Here is a 22,491-nt window from a genome sequence, read left to right on the forward strand (position 1 = left end):
GCGAATTGAGACTTACAAAATATGCTCCCTATAACCGTGAACTCTATATTGTCGAAGTACGCCCTCACAGCATGACAATGTTCGTAAAAGGTGTTTCGAAATCACATCACCCTTCATGCAACATATCCAGCTATTTCATGAATTGATGTGATTCGCAAGGCCATTTTACAGTTATACAAATTTTTCCCAGACTTTCCGTTGACTAAGTAACGATTATGATAGATCACAAAGTGGCATGATGTAACGCATGTTTTGTCCCATTGAAGCCAGACGATGTGTCCCAGTAAAAATGGCGAGCACTTTCAATCAATCCATGATTACAAATTCCTGTTCTTGTGCTGGTCGATTATCAATAATAGCACGTTTTGTAAGCGTGCGAAGCACTGCAACATGCTACTATTCAACTGCAACAATTTTCGGTTGGAAACGCGAGTATTTTATTCCATCAGTATTCTGCCACACCACATCTGCCCCCAAATCCACTATTTTCAAAATGCCCACACCCGACCTGATCTAATTCACTGCGACAATATTCATCTAGAATGATTCGCACAAATCCATCACATTTCAGCCAACTTTAATGCATGTTGCCAAATATAACGGCCATGTGACTATTACCGCTTCATGAATTAACACTAAGCTCTTCTAACTTCTCCATTTCGTTCCGGCACACCAATGTCTAATCTACAATCTAAACAAAACGTTTTTAAAATTTTGCAATCAAGCGCGGTGTAATTCGTGAACCGATAAAAGCCACGGCCGGTGCGGCGCGCACAGCAGCCACCACGAGCTCACGGGCGGGGGTGCATGCTCGGAGTCCCTCCGAGATTGGAGCTGGTGATGTCCCCGTCATGAGTTGGACCATTGTTGTTGTTGCCCTGAGGATTAGGAAGCGAAAGCCATTGCGGTCCACTTACGCGCAACTGAATGCATTGGGTCTGACCGAAAAGCGATCCATCCCCCACTAGATGTGCACTTGATACACACGAAGCACATCCTGGACCGATTCTTCTGCCGCAGTCACAGGCACAATCCGCTAGTCTTCCCAGCCCCCGCTATCGACACGCCCCTAAATCATCGGCTACTGAGAAGAGCCACAGAGCCGCTTCATCTGGGAGAAGAGCTCAGCGTTCCAAGAGGGCCATCGAGCAGGAAATGACGGCCGGCTGCCCCGTGCGGCCGATCCTCCCACTCCTCTGACATTCCTGTCGTACGAGAGAGGCCGGATTCCTCAGTTTACGGCCGCTCGGAATGGCATCTGGTCCGGGCCGAGTTAAAGGCGGCGGCGTGCGAGCGGCGCGACCCGCAGTGGCTCGCCGGTGGGATACGGCGCCGGCGGAATGTGTGATCCGACTAATGACCGCTGTGTCCACGCGGCGCCCCTGAGACCGCACCGTCCCCGGACCGCCGGACCCGAAGCCGCGTGACGACGGCTGTCCGCGGCTGGGTTGAAGCCGGGCTGAGAACGGGAGCGGCCGCATCTGGGCGACACGTAAAATGGGTAGGTGCGGTGCGGACCGATACGAGTTCAGTAGCTCGGTCCGTTTCACGTGTTGTTTCAGAAGTGCTCGCCGAAAGTGAGCTGTCGTAGCTGACGCATCGGAATACACTTTTCTTCAGCTAGGAAACGGGTGCTTTCTGGACTGAAAACCTGCGACTGACGACAATCCTTAAGGTGAAGTTGAAGGTTATTAACGCTCTATCCAGACCCTGACCGGTCTCAAGTGGCCTTACCCCGCCGTGCCGACAGCCCGCCCGGTGGCTGGTGATCGGCCTGTTGCCAGCAGGGCCCACCCTTCCTCTGTGTGTGGGGGTGTCAGCATGGCGGCGGGGGCGCCGCCGGAGACGTGCCGGCCGCCGGCTGCGCCGCCTCATGTGCCGCTGACCACCCAGGGGCGGGGCAGCCAGACGGGCCGATTGCCGAGACATCATGTCGGTGACGTCCCGCTGATGTATCTGTTGGACCTCGTGCGACAGCTGTCACCCTGCCGGCGCTGGGCAGAGGCGTGTCCAGCGGCGCGGCCCGCTCCGGCCGGGGGACGCCATGTCAATCAACGGCACTGGGGTACTGGAAAGGCTGGAGCTGGCAGGAGTGGAAGGTTGAACAATGCCGCGGCTGAGGACCAGTTCAGCGGTCGAAGGTATCTCGCGAAGCTGCCCCTCTCGCCGCGGTTCGCCTCGCGCTGGGTACGCCCCTGGCAGCCCCCCTCAGCCAGGCCGCTGTCAAGTGCGGCGGCGGCAGAGTTATCCATGCCGGTAATGAGAAGTGTTCTGTACACTGGCCCCGGGTCCCCACTGAAGTATGCTGTCAGTGTGAAGGATGCCATTTTGCGTGCTTCTGCTGGGAAGTGAGGAAGGACAAGATCTTGCAGGTCTTGTCAATTTTTGACATTGCGTCTATGGCGTTGTGTGGAAGTGACGTTATCACTCTCAAGGGAGCCGCGGGCTTAATAAGTTAACTTAAATTACCCCCGACGTTCTAGGTGAGATGGCTCGTAGCGCCCTTGAACCTTCCTCTTTGAACCTGAACCTTTGCTCTTGAACCTCTTGAACCTTCGATTCTCGCCTCTTGAGCACAATAGCAATAGCCATTCAAAATGTTGATGTGTATCGATTATATAACAGCTGACACATTTCAAGGCTGCCGAAATGAAATGAGACATTTCATCTTAGCCATATATTTACTCCTTTTTTTAGATTCGAGACCCATCAAGCTGTGTACGACTCATACACATGCGGATGTAGGGGAGAGGGAGGGAAAATGAACGCTTTTAACTTTGATGGCATCTGAAACATAAGAATGACTTCCTCCTGGTTCTCTCATACCACACGTATAGGATTATGTGCCATCGGTGGAAGTGAAAAGCAATCTATGATTTGTCCAACCATGAGTTTATTAAAAAGAACACCATACATTTTGCTCGTTTTGACCTACCGCAGAACAAAAAAAAATGAATTCGAATTGGGCAGTCCCACCTGATCCCAGGTAAACTGTCACAATGGGAAATTGAATTATGTTTTACAGCAGGTAAGTCGTGCACATGCTAGTGTTTCTTGTTGCCGGTATGTCTTCGGCCAATCGTGATACAGCTCCTGAGCTGACCTGTAAGCGTGCCAGAGCTATCAGGCGAACCAAAGCTCACCCAACGGAGCCCTGGAGCCGCTGAGTGCCATTAATTTACAACATCCCACTCTGCTACTTTCTTTTCTTTTTCACTGCGTGGAATGCTGGCTGATTCGATCGCGGAAACACCACTAAAATTAACGCGTACAAAAACGATCAGTTGGCGGGACGACAGAGGGGTATGGGTATGGCGGGCATGGCGGGACCTTAACCCTTTCCAGTTATGGCGTTTAGGTCAGCGCCAGGTCAGGCATTGGCCAGCTCAAAAAACAGCACGCCACTTTCTTGAGACGTTATTTTGCCCTAGAGGAAACGGGACAGAAGAGCATCCTTCCGCTTCGCTTGGTTCAGGATATACATGTTTCTATCCCACTAGCCACGTTCCATCACAGACTCATTGTTTATCTTATGTGCGGCTATATTACCTATAGCTGCCAAATATAAATCATCCAGGCCCAAAAAGTAGATTGTTAACCGCACCTTATCAACTGCCAGCATGCTACCGCTTAAGCGGTAGCTTAAGCGGTAGCTTAAGCTGCGGCTTGAGGGCAGAATTCTCCTCTCAAGACATGTTCGGATGCTGAATGAAAATGACCGCAAACATTTCCTGGATGTCATTAATACATATCAGATATAGCGGCTTGACGTTCCGCTCCACGCCTCTGCCCTGCCTGTCCCCACCTACCCAATAACTAGGAAATCTTTGCAAGTCCAAAGGATTGATTATGTTTGGAATATTGTGTCAATAGGACGCGGCAACTTTTAATGCACGCTGGTAGCTATTTCAGTGCAGCCTCGGCACATCGCTTGCAGCGAATTGCTTTGGAGTAACTGGCTGGTCAAGAACGATAGCGTAGTCATGCCGCTGCAATGGTCGTGTTCCACGACTCTGACATTGCGACAAAACAATTGTGTTCGCTTCTGGTGTTGAGTATCCCTTTCGAAATCGTTCTTCAGTTGGTCACAACATCGACATTAAGCCTGCCTCGATTTATGATTTATTCAGCTTGCGTCATTGTCATGCGTCAGTTGGCATCGTCTGTGACTTACCAATTTGTCAACTTCGTGCTCATCAGCTTTGTTCCTGTTTTAAGATTGTCACGTATTATATGATAAGATGGCAATTACCATAAGGTCTTCAAAATAAAGACCATTGGAATTGTGTCAACAGGATCGCTTAACTTGGCTCAAGGCTTATCTTATTTCGGCAATAAAATTTGGTGGGCCAGAGACAGAAATAAAAAGGATAACCGACAGAAACAAATAATACAGTTTAAGCCAACACACCATGCATGCAGTCAGCGGCACTTGCTATCTGAGCACGTGAACTTGCTCGGGAAAGATCGTGTCGATCGTTTTTATTTTCGGTGGCAGAAACCGTTAAAGTGCAACGAACTGTTAGTTCCAAGACTCCCAGTAGGTTTAGAAACGGAGATCAGTAAACGTCAAGGAGACAAATCGTAGTCACACAGGCGAAAACGACTGTTTGCCCGCTGTTGTTGAAGAAAACTTGCATCCTCGGACTAGAATTTGAGAGCGCATGACGTGTCTGTTTCCTTCTACCGTTTTGCTCTGCATTCTTCATGTCTCATCTAGGCTTTCAAAGTACATGAAATCACTTCGAGGGGCCGCGGTCACATCGGCAGCGAGATAGACGCGCGGCAGTCGTCACCCACACCTGCCCAGTGGTACAGGGGACGTCACGTGTCACGTGACGTAACAAACGCGTCACCTGTCCCGCTCCGTTGCAAGCCGTAGCGCGGCGCCTCCGCCCGGCCTGGGCGCTCCGGCTTGTCCCGCGCTGTGTCGGCGCCGTGCGCCCTGTTTCCGGCCGTCACCGGCCCGGAGGAGGCCGGACCTCGCGGGCAGCGCGGCCGGACGTGGTGGCGCACCGATCCGGCCGATAGCGGCGGCAGGGCACCTGGCGCGCGGCGGGCCGCCTCGTTCATCACAGACATGTCGCCCGCAGACGCTGTCCGGCGGTGCGCCTATTATCAGAACGATTATTCCGGGTAAGCTAATCCGCGGCGACGGCGGCCACCTGCCGGCCGGTAATGGAAACTGGCGATCAGAGCGGCTTCCGCGACGGGCACCGCGGGAGCCGTCGCCATCGACTGTGCAGGCGGAGGCCCGGCCTCGCATGGAGGGCCGGAGGTGATGGCTTTTGAGGCATCGTCCATGCAGTGCCACGTGAGTGATGCTGAAGTCTGGAGAACTCGTTCCCTCCAATGTCGTTCCTTCCCGGCCGCTTCCAAAGTTCCCTCCAAAAGTCGTTCCTTGCTGCGGAGCCCGCGCACGGCGGGGATGGGGGGGAGGGGGACCCGGGGTCCGAGCGCCTACAGTCTGTATCCCACTGCGCCCTCGCTGTCAACGTGTCCTGGCGAACGGCACGTGAGCCACGCTCATCTACAACACAAACCAGCGGGCCGAGTCGGCGATATATTTGGGCCGACGACTAATAGCTCCAGGTGAGACGGAGGGCATGCGGCTGATGAAGGGACCCCGCGCTTCAGCTGTTCAGGTGGGGCTGCGCTGGCGGACACGGGCAAACATCTGTTTCAAGACCGCCTAAGAGACAAGATCACTCAGCGGGGTGGCAAAAACCCGTCAGCGGTTGGGCTGAAAGATACGAGCATAAAGCACCGCGTCGGCTGGCTGAAGCGGTCCGCAGGATGGGGGATGTCACCATCATCCCACTTCGGTCCGTCTATTTATTCAAGATAAGTGCGGGCTGAGGCATAGCATGACCCTGTCCACGCGGCTAAGGAAACAAACACCTGTCGTACCGTCGATTAGCTGGTGGCCATTAATCACCGGGGATTTGACCAGAATATTACTAATATGGTAATTAATTACGCTAATGTGACGGGAGCGGGGCACTGATGGCGCCGGCACGCTCCCGCCGTCTCCAGGACCTGCTCCGGTGTCGTGTCTGCTGCGCTGGGGTGGGCGTCACACGCACCTCTGGGGCCTGCTCCGGTGTCGTGTGTCCTGCGCTGGGGTGGGCGTCACACGCACCTCTGGACCTGCTCCGGTGTCGTGTCTGCTGTGCTGGGGTGGGCGTCACACGCACCTCTGGACCTGCTCCGGTGTCGTGTCTGCTGCGCTGGGGTGGGCGTCACACGCACCTCTGGACCTGCTCCGGTGTCGTGCCTGCTGGGCTGCGGTGGGCGTCACACGCACCTCTAGGACCTGCTCCGGTGTCGTGCCTGCTGGGCTGCGGTGGGCGTCACACGCACCTCTGGGACCTGCTCCGGTGTCTGCTGCGCTGGGGTGGGCGTCACACGCACCTCTGGACCTGCTCCGGTGTCTCCTGCGCTGGGGTGGGCGTCACACGCACCTCTAGGACCTGCTCTGGTGTCTGCTGCGCTGGGGTGGGCGTCATACGCACCTCTGGACCTGCTCCGGTGTCTGCTGCGCTGGGGTGGGCGTCATACGCACCTCTGGGACCTGCTCCGGTGTCTGCTGCGCTGGGGTGGGCGTCACACGCACCTCTGGGACCTGCTCCGGTGTCGTGTCTGCTGTGCTGGGGTGGGGTCTCACACGCCCCCTGGACCTGCTCTCGGTGTCGTGTCTGCTGTGCTGGGGTGGGCGTCACACGCACCTCTGGGACCTGCTCCGGTGTCTGCTGCGCTGGGGTGGGCGTCACACGCACCTCTGGACCTGCTCCGGTGTCTCCTGCGCTGGGGTGGGCGTCACACGCACCTCTAGGACCTGCTCTGGTGTCGTGTCTGCTGGGCTGGGGTGGCGTCACACGCACCTCTGGGACCTGCTCTGGTGTCGTGTCTGCTGGGCTGGGGTGGCGTCACACGCACCTCTGGGACCTGCTCCGGTGTCGTGTCCTCTGCGCCGGGGTGGCGTCACACGCACCTCTGGGACCTCCCCCTTTGCAGGGATCTCCTGGGCATGGCTCGGCCAGTGTCACACGCTGCCGACGGCCGTCCATCCGAGGTCTGTTCTGCGGTCCTGTGCTCGCCCCGTTGAATTCTGTTACCATATGCATGTCTACTGAATGTTGATGCTCCATGCGCCTGATGCTGAGGCAAAACTTGGCAGAACTTTGACGCTCATTTTTGCTTGACGCTATCTATACGTTTGAGCTATTTTAAAAGCTGTCGGCTGGCGCCATGAAAGATAACACATGAATGACAACCAAACACGGCAATTTTGCGTGTAGGAAGCTATACAACAGAAGCAGAAAAAACGCCTGGCTTAAAGTTGGGTCCAATATACAATCCTGGATGTGGGGGCAGGTTAAGTTTGGCGTGTATATAAGTGCTGGAAACCAAGCATAGAAAACTATTATCCCAGTTCCGATTGATTGACTATTCCAGCTGTCGTCTTCGTCATGGCATATGGCCTCAGCGCTTTGGCCATCTGCACGCCGTTTCAGCCAGCTGATCTAACAATCACTCCACTCCGTGTTGATGGCCAGAGACGTCTGCCCGAAACACCGCCGTGTCAATAACAATACCATTGACGGGATTGGGAATGATTGGGCCGGATACAAGTTCAGTGTGTGCTGACGTCTCATCTCAGGTGTGGCGTAACACTACGATTTTTGTTTTTCACCATGATAGTACATGCACACACTGAATTGTCAGTTGTCTACGCGGCGTACCATCAGGCAATGTAATAGCAACGGATGAGTATTAAAACATGAACAGGGCCAGTGTACTCAGCTGGTCCAGGGAGGTCTGATTATCGTTCAGCCACGCCCCAATCCGAAAACAATTGCGCAGAGAGTTTATTATCTCCGCAGATTCAAAAACTATACGGTACGCGACCATTGCAATCAGAACACCCTTTGAGAGCCGCTCCTCCCAATGGTGTCGACTTGAACGGGTTTAGACCGGTGATGTACCGCCGAGAAGTGGAGGCGGCGCCGGCCGGCTGCGCTCGCTCCCAGTTAACGCCGCTGGCCGCGCCGCCCGGTTCTATTGATCCACCTGGTCGTCAGCGGCGAGCGGCGGCCGCTCTCCTCCGGCCGCCGCCGCCATCTATCATTGTTGGGGGGATCAGGTGGTGGCGGCCAGCCGGGCGGGGCGGCGGCGGGCCTCCGCCGCGCGCGCACCGGAGGCCGCTGCGATAGCACGGACCGCTCCGCATCAGGGCTAATGGTGATCACAACCCAAACACCCGGAATGACGCCGTTAATGACTCTGTTTGGGCGCGGCTGCGATCGAGATGGCGGCGGCGGCGGCGCCCTGAGACAACGCTCCGGGCGCGGCTGCAGGCGGGCCCACTGGCCGCGCGCAGAAGACGCAGGAGTGTGGCTGAGCTGAGCTCAGCGGACAAGAGAGTGTGACTGTGCTGAGCTCAGTAGACACGAGAGTGTGGCTGCGCTAAGTTCAGCGGACAAGAGTGTGTGGCTGCGCTGAGCTCAGCGGACGAGAGTGTGGCTGCGCTGAGCTCGGCGGACGCTAGGATGTGACCGCGCTGAGCTCGGCAGACGCTAGGATGTGACCGCGCTGAGCTCGGCAGACGCTAGGGGGTGACCGCGCTGAGCTCGGCGGACGCTAGGGTGTGACCGCGCTGAGCTCATCGGACGCTAGGGGGTGACCGCGCTGAGCTCAACTGCAGGGCAGGAGGACGTGAGCAGGTGTGGCAATATGGCCGTGCTAAGCTTTGGAGAAACGGGATCATGGGTCGTGCTGAGCGCAACAGACGCGGGAGCATAACGTGCGAGCTCAGGGTACGTATCAGCAGGGCCGTGCTGGGAAATAATAGTTCTGCTAGGGCTCACTGGAACAGGCCGAAAAGCTTTAAGGTGGAGAGTCCGAGAGCCAGGTCTTGCAAGCAAAATGATATCCTCGTCACACTTCGAAGCCTGATGCTACCGCGTGGTTTATAATGCCAGAACTGCTATGCGTGGCCATAAACTGGTTGATGGGGAAAACTAATCTGGAGCCTTTTGGTCACGCGTCGTCACATCATATGATGTCGTGCACTGCCGCCCTCAGCGTCACCTCGAGCCAGCATCTGCAGCGCCGCCACCGCCGGCGGCCGCGCTCAGTCAGGAGCGTGCGGCAGCGGCGCCGCCGTCCACGGCGTCTGCGCCCGCGGCTGATCGACAGCCATATAAACCCATAAACCGGATGATCTGGGGCCGCGCAGCCGGAGGACGGCGGCCGGTGGCGGAGCCGGCCACCGTGTGCCCCTCCCTCCCTCCTTCCGCACCCCGCCCTAAATCAGCCGACGCTGCCCGGCGACACAAAAACCGGCGCCGCACCACAGTTCGAATTAATCGAGCCGAATCAGCGCCCCAATTAAGTCATCATGGTAAAATACGCCGGCCGACCGCTGCCGGACGGCGCTCTTCGGGCGCGGCCGTAAATCGGGTCCGGTCTCTGGTCTCGTTAACGTGTCGTAATGCTACGATGGTCATAGAAAATCGGAGCGCTCGGCTCCGGTCCGGCTCCTGAGGAGCGCTTCCCAGGCCTCCTGGTCTGACGCGGCCGACACTGCGGAGTGTGGGAGGCGGTCTCTGGTCTCGTTAACATGCTGTAATGCTGCGATGGTCGTAGGAAATCGAGCGTGCGGCTCCGGCCACGCTCCTGAGAAGCGCCTCCCAGGTCTCCTCGCCTGAAGCGGCGGACGCTGTGGAGTATGGGAGGATGTCCCCCCGTCCCCGCCAGGGAGGGGGTCGAGCTGATGACAGCGGCTGGGGCTCAACAGCTCCAACGTTCAAGGCTGGCCGCACCTTTGTTTGTTTGCCGGCCATGTCGCGCAGCGCGGTGGCTAAATGTAACCGGCGGTCATAAACAGAGCCTCATGAGAGGGTGGGTGATTGGAGTGGAGAAAGAGAGGGTGGGTGAGGGATCGTGATGGGTGGGGCAGGGCGATGGAGAAAGACCAGATTTGTCCAGAAGCTCACAACTTCTTCATATGTATTTTCACTTTTTGTGAGAGAAAAGCATAATAATTGCGAAGCAAATCTTTGTGTGTGTATTCTAGTGAATTGAACTATGTTTTTCCTAGTGATTTAGTTTTTGCAATTAAGATCATTCGATTCTTGAGAAAGCCGAGATAACCTCTTGGTGGTAATGACTACCGCCCCGCCCCCCCCCCCCCCAACTTGGAAGAAAATTCCATAGCCCTAGCGCATCGGAGCTGGCGGATGGGTCACCCGCCAACTGGTGCGGAGTTGGCAGGATGGGTCACCTGCTAAATAGCGGCCGATGCGGCGTGTCCCATGTGAGGTCACCCGAGCTGTCCCTGTATCTCACGCGAGGTCTCCCGAGTCGCGCCTGTGTCCCGAGCGAGGCCTCTCGAGCCGTATCTATGCTCCGTGTGAGGCCTCTCGAGCTGCGTCTGTGACCCGAACGAGGCCTTTTGAGCTGCGCGTATGTCCCATGTAAGGCCTACCGAGCCACATCCGTGTCCAATGCCAGACCTCCCGAGCCGCGTCAGTGTCCCGAGCGAGGCCTCTTGAGTCGCGCGTGTGGCCGCGGCCGGAGCCGGGCTGCCCGGAGGCACGACACGCGGCTCCACGCGTCTGACGGACGGTGGCGCGGCCACCGCTCAAATATGGAAACCACCCGAATAAACACGCCAATCGCAGCGCCGCTAGAATGCATTAGTGAATAATAAAAGGTCGTTACGCGGCGATAATGAATGTCATTTCCTCGCTTCGGAGCCCGAGCGATGGCATCGGCTTGTTCCTGGGAACAGATACACGTGATACGCCGGTCATATCACGGTAATGGCCGCTGGCTGGACGACACAGCGGCGGGCGGAACTGGGCCGAGCCGAGCCGAGCCGAGCCGAGCCGGGCCAACCCGAGCCGAGCTGGGCCGAGCCGAGCCTGGGCCGAGCCGAGCCGAGCTGAGCCGAGCTGAGCCGAGCCGAGCCGGGCCGAGCCGAGCCGAGCCGAGCCGAGCTGAGCCGGGCCGAGCCGGGCCGAGCCGAGTCGAGCCGGGCCGAGCCGGGCCGAGCCCAGCCGAGCCGAGCCGAGCCCAGCCGAGCCGAGCCGAGCCGGGCCGAGCCGAGCCGGGACGAGCCGGGCCGAGCCGAGCCGAGCCGAGCCGAGCCGAGCCGAGCCGAGCCGAGCCGAGCCGGGCCGAGCCCAGCCGAGCCGAGCCGAGTGGAGCCGAGCCGAGCCCAGCCCAGCCCAGCCCAGCCCAGCCCAGCCCAGCCCAGCCCAGCCCAGCCCAGCCCAGCCCAGCCGCGCCGAGCCGAGCTGAGCCGAGCCGAGCCGAGCCGAACCGGGCCGAGCCGAGCCGAGCCGAGCCGAGTCAAGCCGAGCCGAGCCGAGCCGAGCACGAGGCTCCACCGGATGTGCCGCCCTCGGACGGCGCGGTGCACTCGTCGTGGAGCCCAGACGTTTGGGAGGCGGGGATTACCCGGTTGGCATGGCTGAGTCGAGCCGGGCTGGAGTGTGGCACGGCGCACGCTGCCCGCGGCAGATCAGCCGGTTCTACGCCGCCCTCGATGGTTTGTGGGTGATGTTTGGAAGGCTCGCCTGCTAGTACTGCGGCCTTCCGACTTGAGGTCTGAGGATCTCGGCTCCGAGTGAGAGTGCTGTCGAAGTCAACGCTCTCCTACCATTGGCATTTGGAAATCCGAGGTGTTAATTCGTGGGGGCTTTACTGAGTAGGAATGCGTACAACAGAGAGTGTTTGGCTTGTGTGTGAAGATTTCTTCGTGAGGGCTCGATAATTACTCACTGGAATGTAAGAGGGTCTAGACAAACGTAGGGAATACCCAAAAGTCAAGTGATTAAACCGTTGTTTTGTTGTGCAAACTCACTGGCCACTCGTCCGAGAGGGTGTAAAAAATCACCTTTTGTTCGTGAGTAGTGTCAAATGGCGCAAGAAAAACAATACCTCTGTAAATCAGTTACCGAGTCAGAAAGGTGCGCTGTAAATTGTGCCATAATTATATACTCATCCATGTTTGCATGCACCGGTGCTGATCGGCATCGGCGGATGTCTAAACATGGAGCCTCGAAGCCTGCGGATTCCACAACTATCACTTCATCACTCTCGACCACACTTTTTGGCCTGTCCGAAAGCCGGGTCATCGCAACTGCACGTCTTTATCCATGTGTGCTCTGTGATCACCACTGCAGGAATCATTGGCCCGCACATGCATGCGCGTCACCGTTCGCTGCTGCAGTCCCTTACCAGCCACCCGCCAGCCAGCTCTATACATGGCGTCAGAGCGGGCGCCTGGAGCAGTAATCAGCGTGAGATGGCTTCAGGCTGGTAACCCCTCTAGCGCCGGATCCAGGGCCGCTCACTTCTGAATCCAGATCTGGGGCCGGTCACCTCCGGATCCGGATCCGGGGCTGGCTGCCTCCAGTAGCACCGGGTCCGAGGCCGATCACCTCCGGATCCGGATCCGAGGCCGGTCACCTCCGCTGTCGTCGGATCTGAGGCCGGCCGGCCCCGCTGGAGCCGGATCTGAGGCAGGCCGGCCCCGCTGGAGCCGGATCTGAGGCAGGCCGGCCCCGTTGCCGGCCCGTCACCGCTCCCAAGCGGGGTGCTTCCGATGGGGCGTCACCGACTGCCCGGCCTGTCCGTCCCCGGCGCGGGGCCCGGGTGGCCGGCCCCGTGCTAATCTGACCGTGAGGTCGGACCGCCCGGCTGGCCCACCATCCATCACGGCGCCGACATAAGCCGGCCGCGCCCTGTCATTGCGGGCCGCTGCTGCACCGATACGCCGCTCAGCGCCGGCCCGGCCGCGCCTAATCCGGTGCCGGCACCATGACGCGCCGAGTCACACACGCTCGCCGCTTTGATGCCGGTGGCGCTGGCGGCGCCGCCCGTCAGCGCGCCGTGTTTCGGCCGGATTATCAGCCTTTGTTTGGCGTCTCCTCCACGCGGACGCGCGCCGGCGAATGCGACACAAAGCGGCAGCGACAGGCTGAGGGGCGGGAGCTGGAGGAGCGCCCCAAAGACCCGACTGCCGCCGACGCCGGCCGATTCGCGTCGAGGGCCGGAAGCGGTTTCGAATGTCGCGAGGAGCCGGGCCGGTCAAGTGTGGACGCACGGTGCTGGTACTTTCCGGCGTAAGTTATGGGGTGCGTGGATGCCTGTCTTGCGGATCCCACGCGCGACGGTGACAGGTGCACAACTTATGTTAGTTCTGAAGCGGACGTGTTGCATCAGTTGGCGAGGCGTTAAGCTCAAGCTGGTCATAAGGACAGGTTATTATACTGGGCTAGACTCACGCGATGATGTGTTTTAAAAGTCGTTAAAGATCGCATTGTCCCTGCTTCGATTTGATGTCATTCATTGCACCACCCGAACGCATTCCCTCACCGCCCCACCCGCAGGGCGACGGCTCCAGATGTAGACCGGCCGTGGCGACCGCTCCAGAGGTGACACACATATCTAATTTAGCTGGGTAATATCAGGTCAGGTCATCTGAGGTGAGGTTAGACCAGGTCAAGTCCGACCTGGCCAGTATATCTGAAATCCAGTTGGGCCAAGTCAGCCTAGGTCAGCTCAGTACGGCTCAGATCATGTCAGGCTAGCTGAGCTAAGCTCAGCTCAGGTTAGCTCCCACAAGGTTAGCTCAGATAAGGCTAGCTCAGATAGGGTAGGCCAGACCAAACCGGCTCGGGTCAGCTCCTCTGTGGCCAGCCATCTTCAGCCATCTCCCCGGGCTGCGTTAGCTCGGCTCAGTTCAGTTCCGCCCAGTTGAGATAGGAATAGGTCATCTGAGGTCATCGCGCCGTCTGCTCAGCGGTCCGTGCCGTCTCCGTCTCCGCGCCGTCCTGCTGTCGCCGTGAAATGGCGCGCCGCCGCGCCGTCGGCCAATCTAGATACTGATCGCTTATAAACTGGGCCGTCCTCTATATCTATGGTAATTGCTGGCTGTATTACAGCATCATGCCCAGATGCGTCCCGGCCGACGAAATAGGTCTCCGGGGACGGCCGAGATTACAACAGGATAAACGGCCCGAGCGTCCACAGGCCGGCAAGATAGAGCCACTCAATCATGCACCTGATAAAATGGAAATTATGCATGAAATATGGCAGCGCGCCTATCCCCCGGGATCTTTTGTTTGATTGGCCAATTCACGGTGGGGGCGTCTGCATGAGTTGGCACGTTACCAACGGCTGAGAATAAGCCCGGGTCGCAGGCAGCCAAACTAATGACGCGAAAATGATGCGATTTAGCGCCGTCCGTTTGTCAGCCAGCGAAGCCCAGCAGTTAATGGGCCGCTGTTGTGATGGGGAAGCATCGCGGTGCTTCGTCTGTTTAGCTCAGCTGTAAAATCGTCACGGCTTTGGCGTGCCTACGCATGGAGTGGTGTTATTTGGCTTATCGACAGCCGGTCTCGCTTCTGCGGCATCATGTGATGGCAGCATATGTTGAACTCTGTTTACAGTTGTGTTTAACTGACAGATGATTTTGTGAAAGGGCCGAAACTTTTGCATGAGTATACACTCCACTGCGATGGCCAATTCTCATTTCCATTTTACGCAGTAAGCGGTGTTTTGGCGCTACCTTCATTCGCACCACGAATGTTTTAAGTTATGCTTAAGTTTAGAAGCGCTCCTTAAGGTTGAGGAACGTTTCGAACCTCCCCTTAGCCCGGCCATCCTCTGCCACCTTGCTGTGGTCTCAGCGGTTAAAGCAGTGATATACGCAACAACGCTGTCGGTCACTTTATTTTAGCTGAAGGCTTCCGAATTTCAATTAAGTGTTTGCTTCTTGCAGTTTGCAAGGGCGTGGAGCCTCCAAGAAGCGATAGAGAGCGTAGTAGAAACATTTTTGGAACTCCTTCCGGCGGGCGGCTCATTCCGTAGTTTTGGAAGGCTGCTTAATGCGGGACACTGGCCACCATGGTCGTATGAATTAATTACCTCGCTACCTGCGACTGCATTTACGACAGTCTGTGGACTCCAGCCTTTTGACCTCCGTTGGGACGACCAGTAACCACAGGAGCGTTCAAGGACTGTTCACGATAAGCTTGGCGGGATATACCATGGCGCGGGGCCGGGAGTCCGTGTTATCCGCCGGGACAGGAGCACCGGTAGTCTGTGTTATCCGCCGGGACAGGGGCACCGGGGGTCTGTGTTATCCGCCGGGACAGGAGCACCGGGAGTCTGTGTTATCCGCCGGGACAGGGGCACCGGTAGTCTGGTTATCCGCCGGGACAGGGGCACCGGGGGTCTGTGTTATCCGCCGGGACAGGGGCACCGGCGGTCTGTGTTATCCGCCGGGACAGGAGCACCGGGAGTCTGTGTTATCCGCCGGGACAGGAGCACCGGGAGTCTGTGTTATCCGCCGGGACAGGGGCACCGGCAGTCTGTGTTATCCACCGGGACAGGGGCACCGGCAGTCTGTTATCCACCGGAACAGGAGCACCGGGAATCTGGATTATCCACCGGAACAGGAGCACCGAGAGTCTGTGTTATCCGCCCAGACAGGGGCACCGGGAGTCTGTGTTATCCGCCAAAACAAGAGCACCGGCAATCCAGATTATCCGCCGGGACAGCGGCACCAATGTCGGCTGATGATTGAGGCGACAGAGGGCACTTTGGTTAATTTGCTCCACGAGATGCCGTGAGCGGAGCGCCTTCTTTCAGAGTTGTCTGGGATCACATCTTCGCCTTCACGATAACGCCACCCAGAGCCGGCTGACCATGCTATTACCCAGTGTACTTCTCCTGTCTCCCCTCTAGCCCGTACAGAACGCACTCAGCTTATGTACAGCTCGTCGTGAGATCGTTCTCCCAGCTGGTTTTTCTGCCCACCAGTCGAACCATCAGCACAGGATCATACAGATTGCAGTGCACTATTATACACAAACACAGCCGATTGTCACAAATCAATGTCAGTGTTTTAAAGCGGTAGGAAGTGGGGCGAGGGGGAGGGAGGCAGCGTGATGGCATGGGGGCACTAGAGTGCATGAGACGCTACCGGGGGCAGGCGGCTCCGCATGACGACGGCCGATTTGAGAACCGCCGCCGCCTCAGCACCTCCAGCCGGCCGGTTTGGGAGCCGCTGCTGCCGCTGCGCCTCCGGCAAGCCAGCCGAGCTCGTGGCAATCAGCAGCTTGTCAGCGCTGATTGTCACTGCTGGGGGGGGGGGGGGGGGGGGGGGGGGGCTCCGCGCGAGCTGCTGGGCTTCCACTGGAGTGGCGAAAGTCTCCTAGGCAACTCAGACCAAACCATTTTAACGCTTGAAGTAAGTGAAATATAGCAGGATTGATTGTCTGTTTTGCATCAACTCTTTCTCTAACAATGCGAAATAACAATACCTGGGTGTAGCCAGTGCGTGTTTCCCAATTTCAACAGAAGAGGCTTTTGTCCTCTCCAGTTTTGCCCATAGAATGCACGTTTTTCCCATTTTCCAATTTAAAATGTCGGGTCAAGCTTGCGTTCCCCCAGATTCTCATTTACTCCCCCCAAAATCTGATTTGCTCCTCCCAATCTCAGAGACGTGGTGGTACACCTATGCACGCACCCAATCACCGTGCCAGCTCATTCCGTCTGCACTAGCCCGAAACACGTAGAAACGTAGTCTACACCACGTTGAATATCCAGTCCTAGCATAGGTCGTCAGCCTTCTGAATGAATGCTCAATTAGCGAACGAGTCTAACAAGGCATACCGCTTTACCGGATCCAACCGCAGCCATAAACTTAACAGAGCCATCACAGCAGCGCTGCGTTTGCTCAGCTCACCATAGCAGCCGGGAGGTCATGTCAGTCGCCGAGCGACTCCCGCCGGCCGGTCGGGCCTCCAGAGCCGCCGAGCCCCCAGAGCCGGTCGGGCCTCCGGAGCCGGTCGGGCCTCCGGGGCCTCCAGATCCCGTCGGGCCTTTGGAGTCAGTCAGTCTTCCGGAACTGGTCGGGCCTCCAGAGCCGGTCGGGCCTCCAGGGCCGCTGTAACTCCAGAGCCGCTGAGCCTTCAGAGCTGGTCGGACTTCCGGAGCCGGTCGGGCCTCCAGAGTCGGTCGAACTTCAGGAGCTGGCCGGGCCTCCAGGGCCGGTCGAACCTCAGGAGCTGGTCGGGCCTCCAGGGCCGGTCGAACCTCAGGAGCTGGCCGGGCCTCCAGGGCCGGTCGAACCTCAGGAGCTGGTCGGGCCTCCAGGGTCGGTCGAACCTCAGGAGCTGGTCGGGCCTCCTTAGCTGGCCGGGCCTCCGGAGCCTGTCGGGTCTCCAGAACTGGCCGGACCTGCAGGGCCGGTCGGGCCGGCGTGCCGTGTGGTCGCAGCGCGATCAGCGGGGGTGGCGCTTGCGACTTACAACTCCATTAGCCACACGCGGCCGGCCCGGCCCGGCCCGACCACCAATACGGCCACACGCGGCCGGCCCGGCCCGGCCCGACCACCAATAATAGATGACGCGACGGCCAGCGCCGATAGCGGCGGGTCGCGCGCTCTCGCGCCCACCGCTAGCCGCCCACAATCCCGGCCGAAATTGTCCCATGATGAGGCGGGTCCGGCGCACTGAGGCGCTCGATGAGGCCGCCCATTGACCACCCACGGCCGCCGCGGCCCGTCCGAGCTGCGACAAAGACATCATCCGGCTGCGGTGGCAGATGATGGATCACCGGCCGCAATTGGCCGCCGCCTACCACCCGAGGCGCGGCGCGACCGGGCAACGGTCACGCGTCCGTCCCCCGTCTGGACCGCGCCGAAAACAGGCCGTCGCTGGCCGGCCGCCTCTAATGGAGCCGTCTGGCGGCTCGGCGTGCGGTGGCGGCCGCCCGCCCGCGGCCCGCCCGCGGCCCTGCCGGCCGACCGCCCGCGCCGCACGGGGCCCACAGACGGACGGCTCGGGCGCACTGCCCCGCCGCAGGCGTCACGTGCGCATATTTTCATTAAAAAGGGATGGCTGTTGTGACAAATGTCGGCGGTGTGCGGATTCCTTCCGGATTCTTTCGGGATTTCTTTCACGGGAAGACGGCAAAATGGTCGCAAAATGGTCGCTGTGCTTCAGAAATGAAGACTTCACTCGACAGGCATATGACGCGGAATGATCTTGTTTACCAGCGCCTGGGCTTCAAAGCGATTCGCCACCTCCTGTGCGCTGTGTTTGGGTGTGTGGATCGCTGAAGCTTCGAAGCACCAGAGGAAAATATGCATCAATGCTGGGAGAAAATGGAACAAATCTGGGGAGCTTTGTATGTCTTTCCGCATGACCCCAGAGTGATCTGATGAGGTGTTTGGCCATGTGGCTCCGCGCTTGCGAGAAAAAGATGACAATTATCTAGCAGGAACGTCTGAATGCGAACGCCCATCTGATAATGAAGTAAGGCTCTTACGTAGCAGTAAAAGTCTTTGGCTTTCAGCAGGAATCTAGTATAGGGTTTGAACGACTTTGGAGACCCTTGGCACAGCTATCCCCGGTGAGGCTGTGAGACATCGCATTTAAGGCTATGCATAGGCTTTTACCGAAATTGCAAGCACAATCATAATGTAAATATGGCGTGTTCTTGTATGTGGTGGAAGAGAATTTTCGCCATGGCACGGCCCCATTACATCCCACGATAGGAAGAAATAATTCAGCCTAACTATGCAGCGGCAAAGTGAGGTTTCTGTTGTCCAACGCATGCACTTCTGAAGGCTGTTAACGTTGGGTTGGTAAAAAATCGCTTGATTCTATCTCACCGCTTGCTGCACCTGCAGCTCATAAACCTACTTAAATTAACACTTACTGGCACAGTGAAAACCTTAATACGGACGTAAGCCCTAATGAAATATACTCATAGATGTCTTAGGAAGCAAAGAAAAAGAAATCTCCTAAACACGATCAACGAAACAAGCTTAACTTTAAAATGCATTGCTTGATACGTTGTCAAGAACGACCACACGACCACACGTTGCTTAATAAGAAACGTGTCAAGAATTGAATTATGATCTTAACATTTCTTATGACCTACAAGATGAACTTGTTAATGCAAGAAAAATACGCAGTGAGCCATGGTCTGAGTCCCATGATAAACGATGGGGTCGAGCTTGCGCCTGCTCACAGCCTCATCCGTGTGCTGTGCCACATATGCGGCACACAAACCGGGTAGATGGCACATTCCTCATTATACTACTTCTCTAGGCCTCAATGAAGTTTTTTATCTGCATGACATACAGCGCTGGCATGCCCATAGATATCTCCGCTTTTGGGATTAAAAATGCTCTGGTACGTAACTACCGATGTGGCTGAGTTTACAAGCCAATTTGTAACATTAACTTGTAAATATTTACCGCTGTTACGTGTTTTTTTCTCGGGATATGGCCTATATGTGTTGTAAATACCAATCTAGACATATCCTTGTTATACAAAAAGCCTTTTTTACTGTTGGCTGTCAATGGGGATAAGATTATCAACATTTTGCACATGCAGGCTAGGCTACATCACACAACGGTAAATGTAATTTTGCACTGGGCCAGAGGTTTAGGCCAAAAACTACAGGTAAAGAGAACTAACTAAAGCAACTGATGTCACATTTAGATGCTTATCTGGAAGGCGCGTAGATCGCAGGACCATGGTCAGATATCCTCGCATCACGAGTGAGCCGCTGACTAAGGATGTATACGCAAAGATATCCCAATGCATCTTAGCAATTAGCATCTCTTAGCAATAGCTTCGTGATGCAGTGTGCCCGGAAAAGAATGTCTGGGCATGTGCGTTTCATTCGGGCAATTTTTTTTAAAACAGCCAAGTACACAAGTGTGTAGGCATAAGCTAAGTAAGGTCGACAACACCAGTAGAAGAGAGCATCCAGCCACCTCCCCCCCCCCCCCCCCCACATGCACTGGCGTTGATAATTTTCATCACGCGCGGCATTTTTTGTGACAATGGTGCACCTGAAATGCCCTCATCCTCAGCACAATCACCTTTTGCTGGGAAATTGATGTTACCTCTTCGTCATGGAGCCACCAATGACTCTTTGAAATGAATTGATCGGGCGAAATTTCTTCGAGTTTCGTAATTCTTTTGCACTGTACCCTAGCTAGCGTTGCAAATCTTTTGACGCCATTATGTTCCAACCATTCATTATCACCTCCGCAATGAGTGGGATGAGCCACCACGGGTGCGAACTGATGGCGACGGGCTCCCATCCTCGGCCCGGCTTTGTTCGGTCAGGCGCGAGCACCCCCGCCGACGTCAAGCGAGCCTCGCCTGCATTCCCGGGCCTTAACGATGCCGCGATACCGGCGCAATGGGGGCGACCGTAGCGCCCCCACGGCGTTGGTTCCGGCGGCCATTGCGGCTCAATCAGCCATTCGCACCGGAACAACACAGCGCTGCGCGAAGCCTGGAGCCGGAGCACAAACAGCCACCAATCAAGTCGTGCTGAGTAAACCAACATCGTCGGCCTGGCGGTGGCGGCGGCACCTTTGAAGCTGGGCGCTAATCAATTAGGCGGGCTAATGGCCGGCGCCCGGCAAAGTCAGAATGCCGGCGTTCCATAAAACACAAAGACTGGCGCGGAAATTTGTCATTGTCATAAGGGATGGCAGTGGACAGACGATCGTCGGCGCATTAATAGCCGAGGGCGAACGCCACTGATGGAGGGCGGCGCTTTGATCTGCGCCGGCAGGGGGTCGTGGCACGTGCAGAATTCCGGTAAGTGACCGTCCTGACCACCCGGAAAATTGCCGGGCTTTTCGCGGGGTGACGGCGGCTGGACGCCTCTAGGAAGTATATCCGCCATTTGAATGTAACAATATGTCAGCCGCCGCGCTATTCATCCACCATGAAAAGGCGGAATGACAATAATCGATTTTCACTTTGTTAAGTGACTGGGTATCAAGGGTTAGATGACAAGTGCAAGTGTGGAATCTGTAAATATGTCGCATTCAAACGTCCCTAGCGGAGTTCAGTCAGGCAGTCCGGTCACGTGGTTCGATAGATCGGTTCGTGAATATGATGAGTTAGCTTCATCATTTTAAGAGTACATTGACTGCCTTTCGTCAAGCTTGTTGGGACATAGGGTGAAAAGTACGAACCAAAATGTTGAAATCAGGCTTTGCAGGAGATACTCGGTGCGTTGTTTGCCTCTCTGAATATTTACGCGCGCCGTGAACTACTGAGGTGACCTAACTAGACTGAAGCGGCCGTCGAAAAACGAAGCTGTTGAGATTCCTTGCTTGAAAAAGCTCCGCCGATAAACCTTATATCCCGACCATGTCCACAGACATTGAAAACACATCTTGTGTGCTTGAGCCATACTTAGTATATGTTGTTATTACTGTAATTCTAGTTACGATTCATGAGACAACACCATCCGATGTAAACGTAAAATAAAGCTATTGTCCTAATGGCAAATCTGATCTTGATCTCGTGGTAGCAAGGACTAAAGTGTTAAGAAATTGACCGTTCCAAACGAGTGGGTCGTACTGCGGACTGCCGAAGTATGTCTGTCTGTTTCCGATTACCATTGGGCGCCTCCAATTCGAATGCTCCCGCAGTGTTGAAGTCAAGTCGCCATTTGTTGACGGTACCTTCGCCTGCACCGTGTAGAATATTTCATGTCTGTGCCTGCCTTAGTGGCCCATATCCTTGAAATCCTTTAGTTGCCCATACCTGGCCCCAATCCTTGAAAATGCGCGTACACGGGCGAATGCGCGGTCTGCGCGTGGGCGGGCTGCACCTGATGCATTCATCAAGCCACACTTAGCCGATACGATTGGTCGCTCTCTCCTCCGTCTGCGCTGATTGCCCTCGTGTGGCTGCCACTTCGGGCTGTCAGGGCCTGAAGCCGGCTCCGATTCGTGTTCTTCAACTTTTTCGCAGGTCAATGGGGTCAATGAATTGACCTTTCCCACGCCAGTCGAATAGCGAAATAAATATTTCAGTCTTACTACAATGCACATTCAAGTTCGATACACCTGTTCGAGCAGCTTGTGGGCAAATGCTTGCAAATTCTAAGCAGCATAACATTCAAAGCAAACCGCTTGTATTTCTGGAAACAGGATGAAAGAGGTGTCGGTAGGTTGAAGAACGCGTGACGATCGGGACGGGCCGGCCGTTCAGTCAAGTTTTTCACAGTTCTACTGGGACTCGCTCAGGCTCCGGCTCACACGAATCATTCGGTGCTACTTATGCTTAAAAGAAATTATTCAGAATTATCTGTGAAGCGGATGTCCTCCTCACAGTGGCAGAGTCAGAGTTCCGGCAAATATCTACCCATCGGAAGATTCTGATCTCAAAACATTTTTGCATTAGGATCAGTTACAGAGTCTGAGAAAACCATGCCAAATTTCTAAGAAAGGGACCCCCAATTTAATCCAAATTATTGAGGTCTGATAGACGAACTTGTCTTCGCGCCTCATTAATATTTACCAAATTTGTTGATAACGAAACGTGTGTTCGTCAATGCATGCACACTTGCTGTGTTATTCAGCCTGCGCGACCTTGAATTCGTAACTGTTGTAAAATATCTCGAAAGAGACCT

The 22,491-nt window shown here is 56.2% G+C and overlaps 1 protein-coding gene across 1 annotated transcript in view; it reads right to left on the reverse strand.

Moving 5' to 3' along the window:
* LOC119100523 (segmentation protein even-skipped) overlaps positions 1–16,791 on the reverse strand; it is a 50,895-nt gene extending 34,104 nt beyond the window's left edge. Inside the window, exon 1 of the mRNA XM_037223610.1 lies at positions 16,772–16,791. Within this exon, the coding sequence (XP_037079505.1) occupies positions 16,772–16,791 (20 nt within the window). The remainder of the gene's footprint in view (positions 1–16,771) is intronic.
* Between the last annotated feature and the right edge of the window lie 5,700 nt (positions 16,792–22,491).

Source organism: Pollicipes pollicipes, unplaced genomic scaffold (assembly GCF_011947565.3).
Source record: "Pollicipes pollicipes isolate AB1234 unplaced genomic scaffold, Ppol_2.1 Scaffold_4881;HRSCAF=5763_pilon_pilon_pilon, whole genome shotgun sequence".
NCBI classification, from domain to species: domain Eukaryota; kingdom Metazoa; phylum Arthropoda; class Thecostraca; order Pollicipedomorpha; family Pollicipedidae; genus Pollicipes; species Pollicipes pollicipes.